At 41.9% G+C, this 21,261-nt stretch overlaps 1 protein-coding gene across 1 annotated transcript in view; it reads right to left on the bottom strand.

Annotated features, from left to right (window-relative positions):
- LOC123962260 overlaps positions 1 to 21,261 on the bottom strand; it is a 173,409-nt gene that overhangs the window by 23,026 nt on the left and 129,122 nt on the right. Inside the window, exons 14-21 of the mRNA XM_046038287.1 lie at positions 18,830 to 19,016; positions 16,561 to 16,723; positions 13,886 to 13,945; positions 10,090 to 10,149; positions 9,736 to 9,916; positions 5,557 to 5,653; positions 5,047 to 5,089; positions 4,631 to 4,742 (exon numbers count right to left, since the gene is read on the bottom strand). Coding sequence (XP_045894243.1) covers positions 4,631 to 4,742; positions 5,047 to 5,089; positions 5,557 to 5,653; positions 9,736 to 9,916; positions 10,090 to 10,149; positions 13,886 to 13,945; positions 16,561 to 16,723; positions 18,830 to 19,016 — 903 coding nt within the window. The remainder of the gene's footprint in view (positions 1 to 4,630; positions 4,743 to 5,046; positions 5,090 to 5,556; positions 5,654 to 9,735; positions 9,917 to 10,089; positions 10,150 to 13,885; positions 13,946 to 16,560; positions 16,724 to 18,829; positions 19,017 to 21,261) is intronic.

Below are 21,261 nucleotides of genomic sequence, written 5' to 3' on the forward strand. Positions count from 1 at the left end.
AAAAAGGCTTTTCATTTTGCATCTGCATGGAATCAGCTCAAGAATGAACTACAGTTGAAGGAGCTGGTCTCACTTTATTCTTTTAAAGGATTTTTAAAGGACCTTGCAGAAAGGCAGTCTGTCTGTCACTGTTTTTAAATAGATTTAGGACCCAGGTTTTTTATGATGACATAAAATATTGAATATGATGAGTGAAAGTGTGTCTATGTATTTACCTGTAAGTGTCTCTGTATCTATTTGTAACCGCGCTGCTGCCACTTACCAGGACACTCTTGTAAAGGACATTTTTAATCTCAAGGAGTTTTTTATCCTGGTTAAATAAAGGTTTGAATGAATGAATGAATGAGTGATCGAGTGACCTTCTGTTTTTTGAAATGATCCGCTTTTTGATTTCTAATGGATAGAATACAGCAGGTTTTAATGAATGGCCCACCCCAGGGCTGTGTCCTGTCAGCCCTGCTTTTTATTATATATACCGACTACTTTAGGTAGAATAGTAACCAACCAAAAGCTAGGATTATACATGGTGAGGAGGTTCTAGTATCTAAGGAGGATGTTTGACTCTCAACTCATTCGATATAAACAGTTGGTGGTCAGGTGTGGACAACAAAGAATTACTAATAAGTTCTTCATTCCTTCCATTATTAGGCTATGAAACACAGCTCTCATTATAAGGGCCTGAGCATGAAACAAGGCTTAAACCAGGCAGTGGACAAACTAACTAAATATTGTCCATTCTGGTCTTTCTTCCAACTGCTTGGTTCACAAAGTTGCATACAATGCACTTTTATTTAGTCGGCAGCAACGTAAAGAAAACAACGACACGGTGCAGGATGAGAGAAGTGTGGCAGAAGTTAGCAGACAGAGAGCGATGGACTTCACATGACATTATTTACAACTTGGATTATTTTTTATGAAAAGCTGTTCAAAAGATTCTTTTGATCGGTGGACCCTTATAGACTAAAGGGATGTCAATAGGCTAATCAAGGAACGGACACATTCGTACTTCAAAGATAACGTGAGTTGGCACCTTTTTTTTCTTTTCATCTCTTGTACCATGCCAGTTACACTGGTAAAGAAAGAACAAAGAACTTCTATAAAAACCAGACCAGGCGTTTAATGGCGAACTGTGTTTATTTGTCAAAATGTGTTTCCACACCAGGCCAGTAAATGGTGTAGGCGGCTATTTGGGACTTGGCTATTAATTGATGTAATTTTCGATGTTTAACATTGTCCGAATTTTAACGATCTCCTCCTAGGGAATTTGTCCGATCAACTTAAAATTTTTGTTGAGCATCTAAAGGCATTGATGATGAAAAGTTGTGCTATCTGTGAGTTTTCGTCAAAGGGTGTGTCCATGGCATGGCGTCGAAAATTGATGATTCGCCATGAAACAGGAAGTTGTTATAACTGTGTTTATCCATGTACATGCTCACATTTGTACCAAAATTTACATTCTTGATAACAGTCCCACCTTGAACACATCCGTATGCCAACATTCACTCATAGTCATAGCGTCACCTACTAGCAACAGGAAGTTCAATTCAATCGAATTCAATTTTATTTATATAGCGCCAAATCACAAAAACTGTTATCTCTGAGCGCTTTTCATAAAAGAGCAGGTCTAGACCGTACTCTGTGATGATATTTAAAGAAACCCAACAGTTCCCACCAAGAGCAGCACTAGGCAACAGAGGCAAGGAAAAACTTCCTTTTAAGAGGCAGAAACCTCAAGCAGAACCATGGCTCAGGGTGGGCGGCCATCTGCCTTGACCGGTTGGGGGTGAAGGAGAGGGAGAGAGAGAGCGAGACATAAAGAGGGAGAGAGGGATGGAGGGGTATGAGGGAGCAACCTACACAACATACGCACAGAAGTACAGACCGTAAAGAAGTAGAAGTGACTACTTCTATGCTTCTATGATGTGATGAACCACTTCTTGCAGGTTGACCATATCTACTTCAAAACTATCTTAGAATACCCTGTAATGGGAATTTCATGAGAACCATCTCCAAACACTGCCCTGTAACTAATCTCACTAGAGGCCTCCGGTCTCTTGGGTATGGGGTCAATGGAAGGTTAATGTGTGTGATGCTTTACCATATGTCCAGAGGGGTCATGACTTTAAGTGGTTCACCACATGTACCTTGGACATGGGTGTCTTTCTATAGATCCAAATTGAGTGTCCCCTTGGGAACACTGAAAGACACCATGTTCTTTTGATGAGATAGTACTCCGACCCTGAGACTAAGATAAAAGCTGCAAGTGCTGAGACACTGCAGCTCACTCGGATGATACTCTCTGATGCGTATGTGTCCCTGTGAGTTCCTTCTGCAGAAGACTTGAATAAAATTCACGAAAAGACAAGTGTTTGCCTGAGCTGTTTATTTGAAAACTCAAATTACCATTACAACCCTTAACCCATTAAGGATGTTTTTTGTAAATCTTGCCAATTTTTCTTTTAACGACGTATCCTTGGTCTTCGTAACTTTACTTGATAACTGTCCTGCCTGAAAACATTTACATACTAATACTCAGTTTAAGTTGTAGCACCACTTACTGACAACAGCAAGTAAGCTCTGTGTGACACTCAACACGCGATAAAAATAAAATGGTCATGATGCGTTCCACATTTGAAGTACCAGGACATAATGTATAGTTACTGGGTGCTCTATAGTGCCACATAGGGGACACAGGAAGTGAAGTCCAAGCATCCAAAGCGTGTGTCAAATTCAGAGTTTTGAGTCGCGTGTCTGGACTGGGTAAGCTGCAAATGAATTGCCCTTCTTGGGATCAATAAGAGTCTGAATGAAAGCACATCAGTGACATAAAGCTCATGGACTGTCATCCATGAACATCAAATCATCTGGAAGGAAAGAAACCACAGAGCAGTTTAGACTTCCTATTGCAAGCTGCTGATGGTGTCGCAGGGCCAGCAGCATCAGTGAAGACACAATCTTTGCAGACCCTGCCGAGCTGAGGTGGGACCAAGTCATCGTTTTACAAGTCCGAGTCAAGTCTCAAGTCTTAGTACTCAAGTCCCAAGTCGAGTCCCAAGTCCAGACCGATCATGAGTGGCAAGTCCGAGTCAAGTCTCAAGTCAAGTGCAAGTCTTAAACTTTGACTTTCGAGTCCTAAACAAGTCATAATGCGCTCTTCACCAAATTTAAAAACCATTTCAAAAGTTTTTTCAAGTTAAAAATAAAACAATGTATTGTATCACACAACAAATTTCATCAATTAAATTAAATGTTCATGTAGGGCTGCTAATTATTTTGGTCAATATTGAGATCACAATTATTTAACAGGATTACTCATTGCCTTAGGAAACATTAACTATTGAAATGTAATACTTTCTTTTTAAAAACTAGGCTACAATATATGCATTACTCAAAAATCCCAAATAGCCCATGAAATAAGAAACAATAATCCAACATTAACTTTAAGCAGCATCTAGTGTGCAAGAGGACGACAGCAGCACAGTTTCCCCCAAGTTGACAGCTTTGGGTGACGGATGGGTCACTGAGGGGGCTCTGTGTGTGTGTGTGTGTGTGTGTGTGTGTGTGTGTGTACACGGAGGGTAGAAGAGCAGGTGACAGGTGAACTACTCGAGTTGACGAAGTTACATTACAGAATGCTGAAATAAAACCGTGGTGTTTTGATGCGGGAGATGCAGTGACAGAAACCAACGGTGAGAAAACTATAAATCACTATGACGTTAGAAGACGCAGACACAGTGGATATTTTACAAGCACCGATCAGGTAAAGCAACACTGAACACACCTCTTAGGGAGGGCCTCAGCTGTGAAGGAAAGGATGGATTTATAAAACAAAACGAGCACCCGGCGCTATTATCGCTTCATCTTAATTAACTTGTTTTTAAAATTGGTGGAAGGAGCTTCACGCAACAGCTGCAGCAGCATTCTCTCTACACTGTTTCAACCTGACCTTTCTTTTCTCCGTGAGGTGGAGGAATTTGGAAAGTTGGAGGAAGCCACATGCTCCAGTCTAATTGAGCACAGCGCTATGTTGATGCGCTGCGCAGTTTTTTATATCATAATTTATATTTGGGCATGGGGAGTGTCAAGTCATCTCAGGTCAAAAGGCTCAAGTCCCAGTGAAGTCATGAGTCATTGCTGTTCAAGTCAAAGTCGAGTCGCAGGTCTTCTTTGATTTTTTCAAGTCGAGTCATCATTTTTGTGACTCGAGTCCAAGTCATGTGACTCGAGTCTAGACCTCTGCTGCTGAGTGTGTTTGTGTGAAATAGATTATATTGTTTTTAATTACATACTGTAGCTGTAGCTGTTGAGAACAACCATTTGTGTGACCACTGCAACAACACCTCTGTTTTTTATGTTTCCAATAACAATACCAGTAAAAACACCAGCTTCTTTATCAGCCCAACATAAACATGAAACACATTAATCACAAAAAACTGACTGTTAATTTCAAAGAATTCTGCCATGTCAGTGATTATTGGTCAAAGTATGCTATAAAAGACAACCCTTATCGAAATGTGTCTGCATAACACCCTCATCATTTACTGATTTCAATGATGTGCTGCAGGTGTCAAGTCTCAACAGTTCAGTGTGCATTTTGCATTTTGCAGTGCCTTATTGCAGCTCTTCTCACCTTGCCTTTCTTGCTCATCTTGCTGCGGAGGTAGCTGAATGTCCGACTGAATTTAGGTCCTCCTTTTACCTCAGTGTCGCTCCGCAGAGGGCCCGGCTCCTCCTCTGAAATACTGACAAAACACACAATGCCACTGTGAAGCTATAATAAACATTAAGAGAAGTGAAAGTTCTGCTTGTTTTAATCTAACGCAGTACTTTTTGTTAGTGTGTAACATCAACATACAGCAATCTCATTACTGGACTGGTGGAAACTGCATTAAAAACTAACACTAACTAACAAAATTGTCCCATGCACACATCCTTCAACAATATCTGTTTTGGAAAGTTATTGTCTTCAGCTGTAAGAACAGGGTTCTATCAAAAGACTGCAAAACCATAACAATGTCTACCAACACAGAAAATTATAAATTGTACCTGTATTCCAGTGACCCGGAATTACTGGAGAATAAGTTCCCCCCTAGAGGAAGCAAAGAGGACAGATAACACCATTTATATGACACCTGTAAGTGTTCAAAGCCCAGTTTACACATGGTAAAATGGTAGTTTGAGATTTAAAAAGGTGTTAATACCGAAGTAAAGAGGTTAACACAAAGTAGACCAGGGGACACAAAGACAGAAAGAAATGTGGACTAAAAAATACTGCCACTAAGTACGAAGTAGTAGTAACAGTAAGACCACATCAATATAGCAATTGCTAACCCTGTAAAGAGAGAAACAGATGATTGTTGCTTAAGGAGCTTTGTAGTATTGGGTAATTGTGCTGATGTTGTCTTTGTGATTTTGAAGTTGAACAAGACAGCTTCAAAGTTGTCATAATGTGTTTTTTCAGTTTCCAGTGTGCGTGCTAAGCTACTGTAGGCTTTATGTGGCTGTGTACTGAACACATAAAACGATAAAATGGATCCTTATATTGCGTTAACTCACCATCTATATCACGCTGACTGATAGTAACCATGGAGATGGATTTGGTGAGGGTTTGGTGATGGAACATAGCAGGACAGCTGGCTGTCACTGACAGGACCTGATGAACACACATAGGCAACAAGGTTATTGATGTATGAAGTTGGTGTCCATCCAACCTGTGTGGTCCTGTTCAGGAGCACATAGGATGAAAATACAGTCCCCTCCAAAATTATTGGAAATGTAAGGCAAATTCCTTTGTTTTTGTTCACTTAAGACATTCCAGATCAAAAGATGAGTATGAGACAAGAGTTCAGAATTTCAGCTCTCATTTCCTGGTATTCACATCTAGATATGTTAAACAACTCAGGACATATCACCGTTTGTTCGAAGCCACCAATTTTTCAAGTGAGCTAAACTATTGGAACATGTGACAGACAGATGTTTCTTGTTGCCCAGGTGTTGCCTTTTAGGTTGATTGTCCAAACATTAAATAGCTCTGCATGACTAGTAGAGGTTTTCATCCTTGGTTCAAACCTATAAAGACTGCATTTCCTGTTCACTAGCAAGGACCACAATCAACGGGTATGATTAAATGATTTATTGAGTAACAAACAGAAGATGTATGAAGCTTGCAGTAGCTGAATAGACATTAGAAAGCGTTGTGGGGAAGCTACGATAGGGAAATCCGCCGTAGCACCCGGGCACGACGGACCCCCTATAAACCTATGGAGAGGAGGAAGGAGATCAGGAGGCAGGACAGAGAAAGGGGTGGGAGGGAGGGATGCAGGATATGAGGGCGAAGGGGAGGATTTAGGACGTGTGGGTATTTATGGAAATGCTGGCGATGACGTGCTTGATGTGTGGTCTCGCTCCTGAAACTCTGCTAATTAGCACCACTTAGGGAGGATAAACCAACATGAAGACTAGAGAGCTGTCTATGGGAGAAAAGCAAGCCACTGTCAAGCTGAGAAAAGAAGGAAAATCGACCAGAGCCATTGGACAAACATTGGGCATAGCAAGCACAACAATTTGGAATGTGAATGATAAAGAAAGAAACTACTGGTGTACTGAGCAACAGATCAGCAAAGGAAAACAACAGTAGTTGATGACAGAAATATCGTGAGAGCTGTGAAGTAAAAACCCACAAAACACCAGTGACATCAGCAACGACCTCCACAGTGCAGGGGTGAAGGTATCACAATCCACTGCTGGAAGAAGACTCAGAGAGCAGAAATATAGAGGCCACACCACAAGATGCAAACCACTCATCAGCAGGAAGAATGGAGAACAGAGATGAGCCGCAAAAGTTCTGGAACACAATCTTATGGGCGGTTTTGGTCCTGATGGACCACAGCCTCCTGCCAGAGGGGAGAGTCTGAAACAGTTTTTTTCCGGGGTGGGAGGAGTCAGCTGCAATCTTTCCTGCTCGCTTCCTCGAGTACAGGTCCAGGAGAGAAGGAAGATTGCAGCCAATCACCTTCTCTGCAGAGCTCTGCAGTCTGCCCTTGTCCCTGGCAGTGGCAGCAGCGTACCAGATGGTGATGGAGGAGGTGAGGATGGACTCAATGATGGTGGTGTAGAAGTGCACCATCACAGTCTTTGGCAGGCTGAACTTCTTCAGCTGCCGTAGGAAGTACATCCAGCAGAGGTGCTGGGCCTTCTTGGTGAGGGAGGTGATGTTCAGCTCCCACTTGAGGTCCTGGGAGATGACGGTGCCCAGGAAGCGGAAGGAGTCCACAGTGGTGACTGGGGAGTCACACAGGATGATGGGGGAGGGTGGGCCTGGGCTCTTTCTAAAATCCACGACCATCTCCACGGTCTTCAGAGCGTTGAGCTCCATGTGGTTCTGGCTGCACCAGGTCACCAGATGGTCGATCTCCCACCTGTAGGCGGACTCATCCCCACCAGAGATGAGCCCAATGAGAGTGGTGTCATCTGCAAACTTCAGGAACTTCACAGACTGGTGACTGGAGGTGCAGCTGTTAGTATACAGGGAGGAATGCAGAGTGGAAAGAACGCAGCCTTGAGGGGAACCGGTGCTGATGGTCCTGGAATCAGACGCATGTTTTTCCAGCTTCACGTGCTGCTTCCTGTCCATCAGGAAGCCAGTGATCCAACTGCAGGTGGAGTCTACACTCAGCTGGGAGAGCTTGTCCTTCTCGCACCTCCCTGCTAAACCTGAACTTTAATGCCCTACACACGGCTCGGTCACCACTCCTAAACGCCTCCTCCTTTTCCAACCTTAGCTGTCTGAGTTTAGCTGTGAACCAGGGTTTGTCATTGTTATAATTCACCCTGGTCTGTGTTGGAATACAGCTGTCCTCACAGAAGCTGATGTAGGACGTCACAGCCTCTGTAAACTCATCCAGATTGTTGGTAGTAGTCCTGAAAACATCCCAGTCAGTGCAGTCCAAACATGGCTGGAGGTCCTCAACAGCTTCACTAGTCCACTTCTTTGATGTCCTCACTACAGGTTTACAGAGCTTTAGTTTTTGCCTGTAAGCAGGGATCAGGTGGACCATCACGTGATCAGAGTGTCCCAGTGGAGCGTGTGTGACGGCGTGATAGGCACTGCTAACTGTGGTGTAGCAGAGATCCAAAGTGTTCCCCTCTCTGGTTGGACACTTTATAAACTGTTTATAGTCTGTTTTTGGGGAGTTCTTGGCTGAGATTTCCCCTGTTAAAGTCACCGAGAACAATAACAAGGGAGTCCAGGTTTGTCTGCTCCACACACAGTATCTGGTCAGCCAGCATGCGCTGTGAATCCTGAACGTTTGCGTGCGGCGAGATGTAAACACCGACCAGAGTGAATGAAGCAAACTCACGGGGTTTGTAAAATGGTTTACAGTTAATGATAAAAAATTCCAGATTAGGAGAACAGTGCTGCTGAATCACTGTCACGTCGCTACACCAGACATTGTTAATATAAAAACAGACACCTCCACCTTTTGTTTTGCCGGAGAGTTCTGCTGGCTACAGTGCGGAGTCCGGTATCAGTCCACACAGCCAGGTCTCCGTGAAACACAGAACAGAAGATGAATAAAAGTCTCTGTTTTTCCCCACCAGAAGCTGAAGTTTGTCCAGTTTGTTGCAGAGTGAGCACACGTTGGAGAGAAATATTGCCGGTAGCGGTGAGTCCCCGCCAGCGAGGATGCATGAGCAACCCGACTCTTTTTCCTCTCCTGCGGCGCGAATGACAGCGAGCGAGCCCTTCACCAAAATGTCCAATAATTCCACTGATGATACGAGAAAAGTGGGAATTAAATCCGTTGGAGTTGTTCCCCTGATGTTCATGAGCCCCTCTCTGGTGAAAGACCACCGTGAATCACAGCCGAAAACACAGAGGCAGCTATACTCAGCGCCATCTTGGAAAGGTTTTGTATATGTACTCTAACTGACTGACAAACTGGTGATGGCTAACCAACCAGACATCGTGTTGATCGACAAACAGCAGAAGAAGGCTGCAGTGATCGACAGGCAGTTGATTACTGCAGCCAATCCCAAGTGACAGCAAAATCAAGAAGAAGGAACACGAGAAGCTTGAGAAATACCAAGGGCTGAAAGAGGAGCTAGAAAAGATGTGGAACGTAAGAGCAACAGTGGTGCCAGTGGTAATCGGAGCACTGGGGGCTGTGACCCCCAAACTGGGAGAGTGGCTACAGCAGATTCCAGGTAAAACATCAGAAGTCTCTGTCCAGAAGAGTGCAGTCCTAGGAACAGCTAAGATACTGCGCAGAACCCTCAAACTCCCAGACCTCAGGTAGAGGACCCGAGCTTGAGGAAGACACATACCACCCTGCAAGGGCTGAGAGGGGGATTTTTTAAAATATATTTTATAAGTATATTTTATATGTGTATATATATATATATGTGTATATATATATATATATATATATATATATATATATATATAAAATAGAGTACAGTATACTTATCCAGAGATTATATACACAAACTAAGTAGATCAGACAACTGAACTAAATCTGGCCAATTATTGTCACACAACATTGTTAAAGGTCAATTTCCCTATCAATGTGTCCTGAATAGATTTACAACTGAGCACAAAGTGAAGAGTGAACGTTTGATCTGCTGCATTTGACAGATGGGAACTTAGATGCATCTGCTAAGAAGGTTCGACAATAGCATAGAAGAACAGAACGATAGCACCTCACACACACAAACACACACACACACACACACCTGGCTATTGACACTACTTCCGTCTCCTTCCTGCTCCTCCTCAGTGAGGGATACCAGCGAGCCTCTCTCCTGGCTCTCCAGGAGTGAACTCCTCCCCGCGGTCCTCTCCTCCTGACCGCTGAGGCTGGGACACTGGACCCTGACTGCTACCCTCTCCACCTCCAGACCCTCCAGACTGTAGCTGGGTACAAGGACACAACATAAACATTTAAAATAAATATTTTACATTTCATAATGTGTGTAAGATTTCAGTATCAGTGTTTGGCCTTGATATGAACCATCCAACTGAAGGAAACCATCTGAAAAGCAGCTAGAAGCAAAATCTGTTTATTATTATCGACCTGTAGTGATTACCTTCTATTGTCTATTTGCTCCTGATCAGGACGACGCAGGTTGGATGGACACCAACTTATACTGAAGAAAGGGATAGATGGAAGGATGGATGATGGAATATGTGAAAACATGGAAAAGAAAGAGAGAAGATTAGATGTTTGATGAAAGGGATGTTTTAAATCTACAGTGAGAAATAGGAGATCCAATGTGCAGACTGTACCAATGGTTTTAATCTGACCCGACTGTGCACATCTATTGCAGTTATGCATGCTTCACTAAGAACCGAACTTCTCTTCCAATACCTCCAATCGCTGGCAGGTAAGCCTTGATCTGCTGGCCAGCATCACCTAATTGCGACCTAGCGACAGGCAGTTGCATTCAAGGCTCCAACTGAATGTAATTTTACCTCAGTATGGACAGACAACGGGATGTCAGAGTGGCCCAGTGTGACCAGCAGCACAGACGAAGAGTTGTGTTGTAGAATGCTATGCATTCTATTCAAAATGTTTGGAGCTTACACAAAATGGAGCTTGTTCAGTAGTTCAAAATGTTTGGAGCTTACACAAAATGGAGCTTGTTCACTAGTCATTTTATGAAGTGCAGAACGTAAATGCTCTGTATTTATATAGCACCTTTCTAGTCTTTTCAACCACTCAAAGTGCTTTTACACTACGTCTGCATTCAACATTCACATTTATTCATTTAGCTGATGCTTTTATCCAAAGCGACTTACAATTGCTATGCATGTCAGAGGTCGCACGCCTCTGGAGCAACTAGCAACACAATGGTGGATGTCTCACAGTGGGAAACGAACCCTGGTCTCCCACACCAAAGGCAAGCATCTTATCTATGCGCCATCACCACCCTACACACATTCATACACTGAGCCTAAGTGCTCAAACAGAAGAACAGAACAGAAACTAACAGCCACCAGGGGCAATTTGGGGTTCAGTATCTTGCCCAAGGACACTTCGACATGCAGCCTGGGGGAGCTGGGATTGAACGGCCAACCTTCCGATTAGTGTACAAATTGTAATAGGTGGTCATATATTAGGAAGGTGGGTATCTTGTCTCTGTGGAATCTGATTGGAATGTCCTCCTTGATCTAATCTTGATTTAATGTGAGGAAAAGAACTGACTGAATGACAGAGGGAGGATGTTGCATGCACAGCGAGCACTCTAGGTCAACGAGTAGAAGGAGTGGGTGATGAGATCAGGACACAGTGCTAACCCAGCAGGGCTCCCTTACATGCCTGAGCTATCAGAACATCTAGCTAGTCTTCAGCAAACAGGAAGTGCGTTGTTAAGGTGACAATAGGTTACAACAAGAAAGAAAATAAATACATTGGTGATATGAATAGAGCAGAAAACATAAACATATAGGACTGCTGAATTTAATTGCAAGTATTGAAGTAACTGAATCATTGGATTTGTGTGTGTTACAACTGCTTGACTAGTAAAGTCCTTACATTGCCTAGCCCCAGCTCGTGTTTGTCTAGTGCCAGGATAACTTCCTCCTATTTTCACTGTAGTATTGTAACCCTCAAATCTGTGCTGCAGAGAAGCAAAGAGAGCACAGAGCTGTGAACTTAAGGTGAGGTGATGCAAACTGATGTGTTGATAAGCTGACACATCCCTGCACCATATTAGACTGAGTCAAAGAGGATTTCTCCATCTCCACCCCACACTGTAAAGCTACTTCTTTTATCCCATTAATGACTTTTCCATTGGAAACCATGCATGGCACAGCGAGAGTTTGAGGTGTGTGTCATGTGAGCAGGCTGGGGATGGAAAGATGACTGAATCACTGCACTTCAGTCATAAAAGACAAGAATACTAAACTCCACACAAACACCTGATGATGGCATGGTCATGTCATGAGAGCTTCACATGCTGTGACTAAATAATGTTGGACTCATGTTGGTATTCAGTGTGGTACAAAATGGCATCAAAACATCTCTACAGGCTTGTCTTTTAGTCTTTTTTCCATCATGTTTCTGAACTACTGCGGTGAACTAAGTGAATTCAAAGCTGAATTAAAGCGTAAATTATGTGGCGCTACAGAGTACCCGGTAACTATACCTTATGTCCTAGTATGTCAAGTGTGGATCACACCATGAAAATTTCAATTCATCACATGATGAGTGTCACACAGCTAGGGCTGAAACGATTCACTGATTAAATCATTAAGATCGATTAATAAAATGCATCGACGCAAATTCTTTGGATCGCTTATGCTGTGAACATGACGTGATTATTGGAGCTGTTTGCAAAGTGGCGGAAGAGAAAGAAAATAGCGACGGACAAGAAGAAAAGAATGAAGTGTCCAAAGTATGGTATTATTTCAAGCTAAAGAAAACAACTACTCTGTAATGTTACCATCCATCCACCTACAGCACGATGGCACCTGATCAGAAAGCAGCCGGTGTTCTGCCATCGGACCACAGATGAGGTAACAGTAACAGCAACTTTAGCATTTAACTAAAATCATGGTTGATTGTTGAGTTGAAGCCAAAGTAAGGTGCAGACCTCAGCTGAAAATGTACACACGTGTTTGTTGTTCTCCTTTTTGGGCCGTGAGTTGTAACCTCACAGTCAGGAGTTAACTGGCTGTCGGGGAGCTGCACCTATTAACTCCCCTGCAGCTCTCTCTATAGCTCAGACAATCCCTGCTACCTGCGTGTGCAAATCCATCCTTTCACCCAGATTCTGTCTTTATAATAACAAACAGAAGCTATTTCGTGTGCAGGTTCACTCATTTCGCGTTTCACATTTCACGAGTTTTCTTGACGAGTTTGGTGCAGATGTGAGCATGTACACTGAAATTACAACCACTTCCTGTTTCATGGATAATTAATGATTTGGACCCCACGCCACAGGCACGCTATTTCACAAAAACTCACCGTTTGTACAACTTTTAATGGTCAATGGCTTTAGGGTAGTTCAGGGTGGGACTCTTTAGTACAGATCTGAGCATGTACAGTCAAGTTATAACAACTTCCTGTGTCATGGTGATGCGTTTAAGCTAGCCGCTATGCCACCGCCACGCTGTTAAATGCAAACTCACAAGTTTTACAACTGAGCTTCATCAATGTGTTTTCTTAGACAGTTTTGAAATTGATATGGCCAACCTGCTTGGAGTAGCCAATCATAGTGTAAAATGTGTCATTTCCTGTTGCCAGACTATGGCTTTGAGTTAATATTGGCATATGGATGTGTTCTTATTATACATTTAAAATTTGGTGCAGATGTGAGCATGTATACTGAAGTTATAACAACTTCCTGTTTCATGTCAACATCGATTTTTGACAATGGGCAAACTGATCGACTGGTAACCGTTTTGGCTTTTTTGTACGTCTCGACATGATACACGTACCACAGAAATTTCATACATGTAGGTGAGACTTTGTCCGGGGGCTGCTCTTTAGGGGGCGCTAGTGAGCCATTTTGCCACACCCATGCGCGAAACCCATAAAATACATTTTTTTTTGCCACGACTGAATTAAGTTTGGTGAGTTTTTGAGCACGTTTACGCCCCCAAAATGATTTTAATTTGCAGATAAAAGAAAGTTCCAATTCCAATCGGGACCTCAAATGTTTTGTGCTCGGGCCCTAATAATAATCCCATTAGTTCCAATAGGGACCTCGTATGTTTCATGCTCAGGTCCTAATTACTGACTGTCTCACGTGGAAAGGCCTGGGCAGCGACTCTTCTATGACCAGCAATTTGGCTTAAACACACACTATACAGCAGTAAAAAGAAAAAGAAGAACTATAGTGATGTATGGGTAAAGCAGCAGATGAATGAAAGGTGTACCTTCTCCTGTGGAGGAGGGGCTTGGCTCTCTTCGCCTCTCCTGACAGGCTCATCAATGAGCTGAAAGAAGCAACATATGGACTGTTAGTGGAAAGTAAAGGAGGGATAGACTGAAAGAGCTGAAAAAAAGAATTGAAGTGAGGTGAAGTTTGTCTTTTAAAGTACAATATCACTGTTATTTTTAGATTGTCAGTATTGAACTTAAAGAGGTGGTATTCTGCTCATTTTCAGGTTCAAAATCTTATTTAGGGGTTGCTCCAGAACAGGTTTACATGGTTTAATTTTCAAAAAACACCATATTTTTGTCATACTGCACATTGCTGTAGCTCCTCTTTTCACCCTGTGTTGAAGGCTTTGTTTTAGCTATGAAGTGATACATCTTGCCTCTACATGACCTTTGTTGGGAGTTGCACATGCGCAGTTCCTAGTTAAGGACTACTAGCTAATCAGAAGAAGAGAAGGGCGGGTCAGTGAGAAGCTGGTAAAAAGCTTTGGTTCAGCTGTATATCCCCTCACCAGCTTAGCAACATGGACTGGAGCAAGAGTTTGAGAGTGGTGAGTTATTAATCTGTAACAAAAGTATATTTAATTTCAATTCAGAGCAGAGTTTTCTGTGGGAGATGGGAACTCCCTTTGGGGTGGACTTTGGGGTTTTTCACTTTGCAAACTTATTACATGCACAAAAAAGAGATATAACTCAATAAAGGAGAGGGAAAGAGGCAAAAAGCATAAAATGACCTCTTTAACCAACTTAAAAAGTCTGGTGCTTTTGCTGGTTGAAGCCATTAAAATGTTCATGTTGAAGCCATTAAAAGCCCTTCTGCTACCTTAAGACATCCATTTGTTATTAGATGTGAATGAACAAGTGCTCATGTGTGCTTCATTACAATAACCAGAACCTACTAGTCTAGAATAGGCTACAGTCCTGAAGAGGGTAGACAGGTCACTATGTGTAGAATTCCTATATTATTATAGCATGTTTCTAACGATTCTGTCAACAGAAGACTGGGTGTAGTCTATAGGTGGTCTATAGGCTGTTCTGAACAGCCTATGTGGTCAAACACAAAGGAAGCTGTCTACTGACACACTTTCTCGCCGCAAAACGCGGAGAACACAGGCTGTTGCATCCCAGTCAACTGGAGGAAAGAAACAAGGTAAGCTGCTTTGAATATAGATGGTTAGGGGTAAGGGTAGGATTAGGGTTGGGCCCACAAAATCCTGGAGGGACTGTTTAGTTATTCAACTATAATTCTAAAGTAAAAAAAAATCACATCTACCTTTGCAGTTTTCACGTATTCCCACAATCTCATCGCAAAATGAGGCATTTTAGGCCGCAACAATCACAAAAAAGCCCTGGGATTAGCTGGCAGCTGATGCTATTCTGGAAGATGACCACTCTTTGTAGGCAGCTTTAGGCTAGAGCTGAATACTATGCCTTTATGTTAGCTAAGCTAGTAAGACTAGCTGTACATTAGCCCTGTGCTGCTAGCACGGCAAGTGTAGCCTTGGACAAAGTCTGACCATCAATCCTGGCTCAATGCCAATGGACACAAAATATAATAAGTGGTCTATGTGAGAGGAACAGCAGTGATGTGTCACGCTTTAGTAATACCGTTACCACGGCAGCCACATGTCAATGAGAATTAGTACAGTACATGCTGTTTGGATGTGTCATACACCAGTAGAACAGCAACATACCAGTTCCCAGTGGTATACATATTCTTTCTGTGCTGAGAGGATTCCTGCATCTTGGCTGAAAACAGTGACCCTGTGGTTCAAAGTAACACTGGCCAGTGTCATGAAACGTGCTGTTGATGGCTTTCAACCAGCCTTCTACTTCAACAAGCTACTCCAGCTAACCTTACTGAATTAACAATTTCCTGACTGGAGAAAGGTTTGCCTCAGAAACGGTAATGTTCTGCTTTAAAGAAAGCCTGTGAGATGTGTGTCTGAAGTCACAGTGTGCTAAGCTGATTCTACTGACAGCAGCTCATCTTTTATGGTCACTTAGGCACTAGATGACTGTCTAAACAACAGCATCACTCATTCATTTGCTGTGTGCACAACAGCACTACTGAGAGCTCAAGCTGTCTAAGGTGACATTTTATTAATGTGTATTGGTATCTTACATACATACATGCATTCTGTAATCTGTTACAGCTGCAGGGACCACTGGTGCATGTGATGATCGTGTCTCCTCTTTGTTTGTCAGGTATTGTTTTCACAGTTTTTACTGCTTATTTCTTTCCTACTGCAACCTGCCTAATCTGACCTTTCTATTTAGATGCACAGACATCAGTAAATTCAGAAGAATGTGAAATCTACTAGAGTTATATAACCTCATTCAAATGCATATGCAGAAGTGAAGGGGGGTGACACACCCTGCATATAGCTCAAATGGCTATTGGCAAACAGATGGCTGCTGCTCTGCTCTGATAAGTAACACATGGCCTTAGTTCAGACTGTTTAATACACAGATAAGCAGGCTGTAGTGGAGAACACATCACACTGACTCTCAAATAATGCTCTTGTGTTCTGTTTGGTGCCTCTTTGCTTTGACATATATCAAGGTCCTTTGATGGCTCTTTAAAGACTAACCAGTCCTATGAGATACCATGACAAGGTACTTTACAATCCTAACTCAGGAAGCCATTCATGATGCTGACAGCCAGTACCTGCGCTGTGTGATGTCATTATCTGCAGCGGCGTTGTTCCTGCCTGGTTCCCAGCTGTGACGACGGAACGGAGACAAGGAACTCATGGAGGCTGGCAACATGGGAGAGGAGACAGGACTTTGTAGAAGCTGGTCTTTTTTCTCTTCTTCTCCTCCCCCTCCTCCTGGGACACAAATACAAAATCATTACCCACTGTGACCCTTACAAAACAGCATTACCTTCTTCATTTTTATATGTAACAGAGGTCCTAAACCCACATCACCATCCCTGTTTAGATCAACTGAATGGGGATGAATGTATTGTCATAAGATGTGTGTACTTTTTTATAGATACAGGTTTACATAAAACTTTTACTTGAGATTAGCAGCTTCTGAGAAGCTATAAATGAATCATTTGGTATTCTTTACTTGATGCTGTCTTAGTATCATCATGGGAAAATATGAGACTTTATTCATCCCGAGAAAGTTTTGTGTCCAAGATGCTGAGTATACAGTAACTAAATTAAATGAAAGTATATGTAAATGAAGAATAAAGGACAAAGTTCAAATGATGGCTCATGAATGAATGAATGACACATGAATGAATCATAAATTACAAACCCCATTTCCAGAAAACTTGGGATATTTTCCAAAATGCAATAAAAACAAAAATCTTTATTTAACTAACAAAAATACAAAGAAAAGATTAAAATAAAAAATAAGAGTTAAAATAAGATTAAAAAGTGCACAGAAAATTCAAGTCACACCTGTTTGAAAGACTCCACAATAAGCAGGCTAATTGGTAACAGGTGAGGTGTCATGATTGGACATAAAAGTAGCATCCACCAAAGGCTCAGTATTTGCAAGTATGGGTTGTGGCTCCCTCCTTTGTGCAAAAATTGGCGGTCAGTTCAAAGGGAACATTTCTCAATGGAAGATTGCAGAAAATTTAGGTCTTCCAAAATCAACAGTACATTACATTGTGAAAAGATTCAGGGAATTTTGAGATATCTTAATGCGTAAAGGGCAGGGTCCTTCACAGATATGGCGGTGAGTTGCATGTGTGTGAAGGTACCATTGATGCAGAGACCTAATGGGGTTTTAAAGAGACATGTTGCCATTAGGGCTGCATCTAATGATTATTTTCGTAGTTGACTAATCTGTTAATAATTTTTTCGATTAGTCGACAAGTCACGATTATTTTTATCACACCCTAACCCTAACCAAACCATTTAACTAATTAAATATCTTTTAAGTGAATTACTGATCTCCAACATACAGCCTAAGCGTAGGCTACTCCTACAATTCACAGCTCCAATAATCTTTTAACAAAGATTTTTCCTTTGATCTATATAGAATAAAAGCAAATTAAAGGCAAGTACTATAACCACAACTGTACTCTAACAGTCTCCTATTGAAAATGTATGGCGCATTACGAAAAGGAGAATCAGAAAACGGCGACCACAAACTGTTGAGAAGCTGAAGTTTTGGATCAAGCAAGAATGGACAAAAAATCCAACTCCAAAATTGGCACAATTAGTATCTTCACTTCCCAAACTATTACAGAGTGTTATTAAAAGGAAAGGTGATTTAACACAATAGGAAACATACCTCTGTCCCAATAAAAGGCATGAGTGTGTTGCAGGCATGAAAATTCTTTGTATAAATTTACACAATACAATTACACTACCAAGTACAACTATTGAAAACCTTTTCTTTTTACTTTTGTCAGTGAAATAGAGGTTCATGTAAATTAACAAATCCCCAAAAAAGAAGTGTAAAATGTGGAGAAAATGCAAAAGAGCAGATGATTATGCTGGTGAAAACACAGAATTTTATATAGGTAGTCTAGAATAGAGTAAAGAGTAGTCTAGTATTTGTATATGTTTGATGTTGAGTTTGAATATAAACCACTTCCTTGATTCCTGGAATCACTTCATACACTTATAGGGCGGCTGTGGCTCAGGAAGTAGAGCGGGTAGGCCGTTAATCGAAAGGCCGGCGGTTCAATCCCTGGCTCGTGCGTGTCCACCTGGCGGCTATTCCGCCAGTGTATGAGTGAGTGCGAATGTTAGTTTCCATTTGAGCACTTAAGCTCAGTGTATGAATGTGTGTGACTGGTGTACACACATTGGCATTGACTGGCAGATGTAGTGTAAAAGCGCTTTGAGTGGTCGAAAAGACTAGAAAGGTGCTATACAAGTACGGAGCATTTACATTTACTTCACTTCAATATGTAAATAAGAACAGCTTCTGTGACAAAACATAAAAGAACAAACGGAGTGCTTTACCTCTGTCCTCTGTTTTTAACTTCCAGGACAATCTGGAGCTCTGAGAGACCACAGCATCAGATGTGCCCGCTGACAAAGCTCCCTCACTAGGACAGAGGGTTCCCTGTATCAATGCATCATCTGTAGAGGAACAGGAGACATGGACCCCTCTGTCCCTGTGTCCAACACAGGGGGGAGGATCTTTGGGCTAGAGAGGAAAAGCAATGAAGGCTTGATTGTAGTTAAAAGAGGCATTTCATTTAATTACTCAGGAGTGCAGGATAATGAAAACATTTAGTGGAAAAGCCCTCTTCCAGAACAAGTGAATAACAGTTCACACTGATCACACTCACACTTTTCTACAGAGCAACTGAAAACAGTTTCCATGGCCTTTCAGGTGCTATTAAACCCTCTTCTCAAATCTTTCAGAAACTTCACAGCACTGTGCAGAGGTCAACTGATTAATCGACTGCCGTCAGGCCCTTGTGGCCGCTTTCGGTATGTGCACACAACTCCAATGGTGTATCATACTCATATCATACACTGTTGGAAAGCTAAAATCTTTGTGATTCGACCAATGCAAACCATTTCGAATACAACAGCGGATACAAAAAGTAACTCTGTCAGACCAGCCAGCACCTGGACATCCTAGAGAGCTGAAATTCTTCAGCACATCCACTGACATGTCTCACTGCAACCTATGGACAACTAAGAAGTCATCACTCTATATTTTTCAGAATATGCTAAATCAATTTACATCGATATCTCCATAAGTCGTCGTTCAAATTCTATTAAAATTCTAGATGGCGGATATCAAGTGTTTCAAAGGGTTTTCAAATTGGTAAAAAGTGAGTCAGCAGGGATATTCAATATCTTGCTGTAACTTGTACACTTTTATTTTTGCTTTGTGATCCTTCAAAAGTCACCAAATATTTAACAATATACCTCAAACCAGCAGAATGATATGTGAAAATGAAATGATTAAAATATTTTAAGTTTAAACTCATAAAAATCTCCAGCAAATGTCCGGCACCTGTGATGTCATTACCTAACTTTTGAGTGGCTCTCACCAGTAGCTCAGTCAGTAAGTCCATTACTCCTGGGTTTAAATCCCCAGGTGGCCCCAGTCCCAATTGCCAAGAATGGGGTTGTTCACCTGTGTGGTGTGTTTTCAATTACTTATTGAGGCCTCACTTATTGAGTGAGTCAACGTTTCCCTACTGTACTTGGATCCTGTGAAAATTTCTTATTAGTTTTCTCTCTTTGTGCGGAAAAAAACTTGAAAACTTGGAAACAGGTGGGTTGCAAATTTCACCCACTACTCAGGCACATACACCAATCAGCCATAATATTGTGACCACCTGCTGGTCCAGCAGCTTGATAGCTGAAGGCTGTGGCTCCCATTCTACTTTACTCCAGCCTAGAAGTAACAAATGCTTGGACTAGTTTTTCTGCATCAGGATCAGACATGATGTTCCTGATTTTTGCAATATTAAGTTGTTTAAAAGGACCAACCAAAAAGTTGGTCCTTGAAGTTTGCTTAATGTTAGAGTTGAAGAATATGTCCTGATGAAAGATTACAGCTAGTGCTGGAGGACAGGGCGATGCCATCCAGAGTAACTATATCTTTAGATAATGCATCTCTGAGGTGCTGAGTTCAACATTAGAAAATTACAGGTCAACCAGGTTTTTACATCCTGAAGGCACACTTGAAGTTTTGCTAACTAATTAGTTTCATCTGGCTAACTGATTAGTTTCATCTGGCTCAATATAATTGAGTATCATCTGCATAACAATGAAAGTTTATGGAGTGTTTCCAGATAATATTGCCTAAAGGAAGCATATATAAAGTGAACAGGATTGGTCCCAGCACAGATCCTTGTGGAACTCTGTGACTGACTTCGGCGTACATGGAGGACTCATCGTTAACATGTATAAACTGAGACTGACTTATACTAGCTAAAGTTGGTTGGTTTAATTCCTTTAATTCCAATTAAATGTTGCAGTCTCTGTGATAGGATATGATGGTCAATGGTATCAAATGCAGCACTAAATTATAATGCTTCTAACACATCAACTATGAGGACGTCTATGAAGATTCTCAGTCATCCAGGTCATAGTTATCCAACGAAGGTTAAAATCAAGGGCAACTGGACTTGATTGAAGATACTGGAAGACGTTTCGTCCCTCATCCAAAGGACTTCTTCAGTTCTGACTGACTGGCAGGGAAACTCAGCTATTTAACCTCAGTGGGGTCGTTGGCCCGGGTCATCGATACCGCTGGTTCGTTAGTGTTCCTTGTTGCTGTGACGACAGTCGTTACAGTCGTTAGGACTACCTGTGGCCAAGACTGAACGACCATCGTTGGTATCTTCACCTGAGGCCAATAGGTTACGTTTGTTGAGTTTCCTAGGAAGTGATGAAAGGACAGCATTGTAAGTGGGGGATAAGTG

Source organism: Micropterus dolomieu, linkage group LG22 (genome assembly GCF_021292245.1).
Source record: "Micropterus dolomieu isolate WLL.071019.BEF.003 ecotype Adirondacks linkage group LG22, ASM2129224v1, whole genome shotgun sequence".
In the NCBI taxonomy this organism is placed as follows: Eukaryota; Metazoa; Chordata; class Actinopteri; order Centrarchiformes; family Centrarchidae; genus Micropterus; species Micropterus dolomieu.